This window comes from Balaenoptera ricei, chromosome 15 (genome assembly GCF_028023285.1).
Source record: "Balaenoptera ricei isolate mBalRic1 chromosome 15, mBalRic1.hap2, whole genome shotgun sequence".
Taxonomy (NCBI): Eukaryota; Metazoa; Chordata; class Mammalia; order Artiodactyla; family Balaenopteridae; genus Balaenoptera; species Balaenoptera ricei.
The window spans coordinates 80,439,976-80,445,196 of NC_082653.1; the positions used below are offsets into that span (position 1 = coordinate 80,439,976).

At 50.4% G+C, this 5,221-nt stretch overlaps 1 protein-coding gene across 1 annotated transcript; it reads right to left on the reverse strand.

Moving 5' to 3' along the window:
- Window positions 1-253: 253 nt before the first annotated feature.
- CCL26 (C-C motif chemokine ligand 26) lies at window positions 254-3,578 on the reverse strand. Its single transcript, XM_059898111.1, has 3 exons — window positions 3,448-3,578; window positions 3,244-3,358; window positions 254-475 (listed from the first exon to the last, which is right to left on the reverse strand). Exons 1-3 carry the CDS (start codon window positions 3,518-3,520, stop codon window positions 379-381), a joined length of 285 nt encoding a protein of 94 aa, XP_059754094.1. The 5' UTR covers window positions 3,521-3,578; the 3' UTR covers window positions 254-378.
- Between the last annotated feature and the right edge of the window lie 1,643 nt (window positions 3,579-5,221).

The following is a 5,221-nucleotide window of genomic DNA, read 5'->3' on the forward strand; positions in this document are numbered from 1 at the left end:
CTAAATAATGTTAACACATTTCACGGGCATTTTGCCAAAATATATTAACATTGTCCCTGCTTTTTTTGCCCAAACAAAAACATAAGGCAGAATTCAATACCAGGGTCAGTTCAGGGATTGGGGACTTGCCAGGCAGTCAGCTGCAAATATCGACTGCTTTATTTTCTTTGAAGAAAACTCAGTTTTTATTGAATAAGAATGTTTATTGAGCAAATGAAATCTTTATTTAAAAAAAAAAAAAAAGACTGGTGAAAAATAGCCTCTCCTCCCCACCAGACCCATGCAGCCTTCTGTTGGAGAAATTCTTCAGGCTCCACCAAGGGGAGCAGAGCCAAGAGCAGAGAAGGATCCAGGCGTTTTGGACTGAGAATTCAGCAGTCACTGTTGTTGCTGGGCTCTTAGTAAAGAAATGTATTTTTGCACCCATGCTTCCTTCGGTGTTGCACAGAGTTTCTGGCCTCTTTTGGTGGTGAATCTATGGAAAAGAGATGCTGACAGTCAATGCTAAAAAATTTTGCCTCCCGGAAAGGGGTGGAAAGGGAAGGGCAGCCCCCCACCCCGATCCTCTTGCTTGCTTTGCGGTACCCCTGTCACACTGTCCCTGCTCCCTCTTCTGGCCCTTGACCTCCCTCTTCTCTGCTACCTCTGTTTTCCACTGGAAACCACACTTCCTGGCCCACCTTCACCAGGAAAGATGTAACAACAGCTCTGCTCTGAAGCAGGTAATCTGCACCGCGCCTCTTAACTCTTCCGTTTTAATATAACAGTTTTGTTGGGATATAAGTCACTAATTTGCCCACTTAAAGTGTATAATCATAATTCAGTGGTTTTAGTATATCGATAGATGATGCAACGATCACCACGATCAATTTTATAACATTTGTATTGCCCCGCAAAGGAACCTCTTATGTATTGTGCCACTTAATTCTTAATCACATTATCATGGGTTGTTAGCCACGGCTGCTTATATGGATATGATTCCTGCCTTCCTGACCACACTGTGAGCTCATTAAGACTGGGGCTTGTGGTTGATGTCCCTGAATGGCTTCCAGCCTTTACTGCCTGAGAGTACTCGGAAGTGACAAGAGCCTAGGCCAGGGGGTGCTCTAACCTGGAGCAGGGGAGAAGAGCCAAAAGGATGGGGAAATAAGAGAGAGGAAGGGCTTTGTGGGTGTTTGAACATCCATGTGACATTGCTCCCATTGAGAGATGGGAGTCTATGTCCCCTCCCCTTGAATTTAGGCCAGTCTTAAGGACTGGTTGACTAATAGAGAATGGCAAAAGTGACGCTATGTGATTTGGTAGCTAAGCCATAGAAGGTCGTAGAGCTTCTGCCTGGTTCACTGAGCACTTACGCAGGAACTTTGGACTTCCTCGTAAGGAGTCCTACCACCCCAGCTCGCCATAGTATGAGGAAGCCCAAACTAGCCCAACAGAGAGACCAGACAGAAGGGCCCTGGAGGGAGATGCCTCCAGCCCCCTGAGCTGTGCCAGCTCCAGCACCATCTGTCTGCAACCACACAAGAAACGCCTATCCAGAACCTTGCAGCCAAGCCCTCCTGGAATTCCAGACCCATGGAAACCACGAGAGATAAGAAGATGATCATTGTTGGATTAAGCCACTAAGCTTTGGGTGGTTGGTTATACAGCAATAGTTGACTGATATAGGCCCCTCACCTTCCTTCTACAAATGAGGAAACTTGACTTGCCCAAGGTCACACAGCTTATAAGTGAAAGAGCCACTGCTTTGAGCTCAGCTCAGGGCTCTTTGCCAGCTGTTGGTTAAGTGTTGGTGTCTTTAAAACTCCAGAAAGCCAATCAAGACACAAAGGAGAAGACCCAGGACATCCTGAGCCCTGGAGCATCCCCCACCATATCTAGGCACTTGAGTGCCTCTTTCCCGTCCTTAACTGTCTCAAATTGATAACATTCAGCTTTGTCCCTGGAGCCCGTTTTCTCCCTTTCCGCACTGTTCTCTTATGCTCAGGAACCCAAGGTCCCCTGATTGTGTTTTTGCACTTAAAGATCGCTTCCGTTTGCTGAACGTTTACTGTGTGCAGGCTCAGCGCTAAATTCTTTGCATATACTAGCCTCACTTAGTCCTGCCAGGGACCCTTCCAGGTGTTGTGTCATCTCTCCTGCTACCGATGAGCTTGGCATGACATGCCTCCTGTCTACCTGTCTGCCTAGTCAGTAACACGTTAATCCTTCTCCCCTCCACCATGCTTCTGCCTGCCCCCTTCCCCTGGGCCACTCCCACTTAGCCTTGGGGGGGGGGGGTGTCACTCCCTCCAGGAGACCCTCCCAACACTAAGTTAGGTCCTCCTGTGACTGTGATGAAGGGTGGCCGAATATGCCGCCCCCAAATATGCCACTTTGACGTGAGGATTATTTTGAACGAAAGACACTAAAAAAAAAACCCCAGTGAAACAAAACAAAACAGAAAAACCCCAGCAGGGGCAAGAAGAGCGTTCTGACCTCCCCTTTTTTCCCTGAAAGCAGGAGATAAAACTCCCATGTGAAAAATGTCCTCCTTGTACCAGGAGGAAAGAAATATTCTTAACGCCAGAGATAGAGTCAAGGCCAAGATAACTCTGTAAAAACAGATCTTGTTAAGATAACTCTTATCAATCTTTAACTTTCCCCACCCACATATATTTTAATTACTTTTCCACAGTTCCTTCCTTGTTCAAAAGCATGTAGGTTTTGTATTAAAGCACGTAGCTTTTGCCACTTCTTTGGGTCTTCATCTTCCCGTGAGGCTCCTGTGTGCGTGTAAAAAGCTATATGTTTTCCTCTTGTTAATGTCTTATGTCGATTTAATTCTCAAGCCCAGCTGGAGCCCCTAAGAGGGTAGAGAGAAAGTTTTGCCTGCCCTACAATATGCTCCCTCCTGCTCTCTTTCCCTCTGTCTTTTTCAAGCACTCATCACAATCTTGATTATCTATTTTGTGCAAATGTCTTTTAATGCCCTCTTTCTTATGCTAGATGTAAGGTCTGTAAGGGCTGTTTATTCTTTTATACCCAGCACTTAGCACAGTGCCTGGCAGGCGCTGGGCTCATGGTCTGCAAGCTAGGAAACCAAGCTCAGGGTTACGCTTCTTAATGCCCGAGGTAAGGTGATAACCCAAGTCACCGGGTTCCCATCTTGAGGCTCATCCTGGCACTGTGGGGGTCTTCCCAGCATCCATCCAACAGCATGAAAGGTAAGGGACCCTAAAAGCCCAAAGGAGAAATACTCACATCACAGCCTGCTGGGAGCAGCTGTTTCTGGTGAATTCATAGCTACTCACCCACCTCCAGGGAGGGATCTTGTGGGTGTATTGAAAGCAGCAGAACTTAGCCACATCACTGCCACCTAAAGAAACAGGGAGAGAAAGGAGCTTGGACATGTCCCTTTGCTTCCATCCCTAGTCAGCCTGGGAAGGGAGTTGGACAGCGCCGTACGTGCAGCAGCTTCGAGATGAACACTCAGGATAAAAACCAGGAAAAGAGGGAAAGCCGTGGGGAAGCTCTTCATGGTGCTACAAGCTGGGTCCTTCACAGCCTTCTTGCTAATTCCTCCAGTCTCAGCAGTGCCCTCTTTTATGGGGCTGAGTGGTCCCTGAAGATAATTCCAGAGAATTTTATGGTAGAGCACAAAAACAGCTCTTTTGTACTACAGCGGGGAAGCAACCTGATACCCACGAAAAGGAGATTGGAAAGTGAGGAGGTGTCATGGGGCGGGAAGAGGTGGGGCCAGCACACCCCTGAGAGTCTCCCAGCCAGTGCAATGGTCTGAGGCAATGCTTGATTGTTTGCAAAGCAGAAGGAGAGGAAATGAAATAAGAATTGCAGAGAATTGACCTTAGTTGTTGCAGATAGATTCCTGGCTCTTGGCCAGAGTTTTCTTTTCTTTTCTTTTCTTTTTTTGGCCGCATGGCATGTAGGATCCTAGTTCCCTGACCAGGGATCGAACCTGTGTCCCCGCATTGGAAGCACAGTGTCCTAACCACTGGACCACCAGGGAAGTCCCCTTTCTTGGTTTTCTAAACATTGTTTATCTCTTGGTGAGGTCTGGACAGTCTCAGGACAGGAGCATAGAGCAGCCTGACCACACAATGGATGTTCTAGAATGACGCTCCTGGGGAGAAGCTTCAAGATGGCAGAAGAGTAAGACGTGAAGATCACCTTCCTCCCCACAAATACATCAGAAATACATCTACATGTGGAACAACCCCTACAGAACACCTACTGAAGGCTGGCAGAAGACCTCAGACCTCCCAAAAGGCAAGAAACTCCCCACGTACCTGAGTAGGGCAAAAGAAAAAAGAAAAAACAGAGACAAAAGAATAGGGATGGGACCTGCACCAGTGGGAGGGAGCCGTGAAGGAGGAAAGGTCTCCACACACTAGGAAGCGCCTTCGCGGGTGGAGACTGCGGGGGGCGGGGGGCGGGAGCTTCGGAGCCACGGAGGAGAGCGCAGCCACAGGGGTGCGGAGGGCAAAGCGGAGAGATTCCCGCACGGAGGATCGGTGCCGAGCAGCACTCACCAGCCCGAGAGGCTTGTCTGCTCCCCCGCTGGGGTGGGCGGGGGCTGGGAGCTGAGGCTCGGGCTTCAGAGGTCGGATCCCAGGGAGAGGACTGGGGTTGGTGGTGTGAACACAGCCTGAAGGGGTTAGCACACCACAGCTAGCCGGGAGGGAGTCCGGGAAAAGGTCTGCAGCTGCCGAAGACGCAAGAGACTTTTTCTTGCCTCTTTGTTTCGCGGCGCACAAGGAGAGGGGATTCAGAGCGCTGCCTAAACGAGTTCCAGAGACGGGCACGAGCCGCGGCGATCAGCGCGGACCCCAGAGACGGGCATGGGACGCTAAGGCTGCTGCTGCCGCCACCAAGAAGCCTGTGTGTGAGCACAGGTCACTCTCCACACCGCCCCTCCCGGGAGCCTGTGCAGCCCGCCACTGCTGGGCTCCCGTGATCTGGGGACAACTTCCCCGGGAGAACGCATGGCGCGCCTCGGGCTGGTGCAACGTCACGACGCCTCTGCCGCCGCAGGCTCGCCCCGCATCCATACCCCTCCCTCCCCCCGGCCTGAGTGAGCCAGAGCCCCCGAAGCAGCTGCTCCTTTAACCCCGTTCTGTGTGAGCGAAGAACAGACGCCCTCAGGCGACCTACACGCAGAGGCGGGGCCAAATCCAAAGCTGAACCCCAGGAGCTGTGCGAACAAAGAAGAGAAAGGGAA

Coding starts and splice junctions, on each gene's coding strand:
- CCL26 (XM_059898111.1), bottom strand. CDS start 3,520: ATGAAGAGCTTCCCCACGGCTTTCCCTCTTTTCCTGGTTTTTATCCTG. Junction 3,359..3,447: donor TCATCTCGAAGCTGCTGCAC/GTACGGCGCTGT, acceptor CTGTTTCTTTAG/GTGGCAGTGATGTGGCTAAG. Junction 476..3,243: donor TGCTCCCAGCAGGCTGTGAT/GTGAGTATTTCT, acceptor TCTTTTCCATAG/ATTCACCACCAAAAGAGGCC.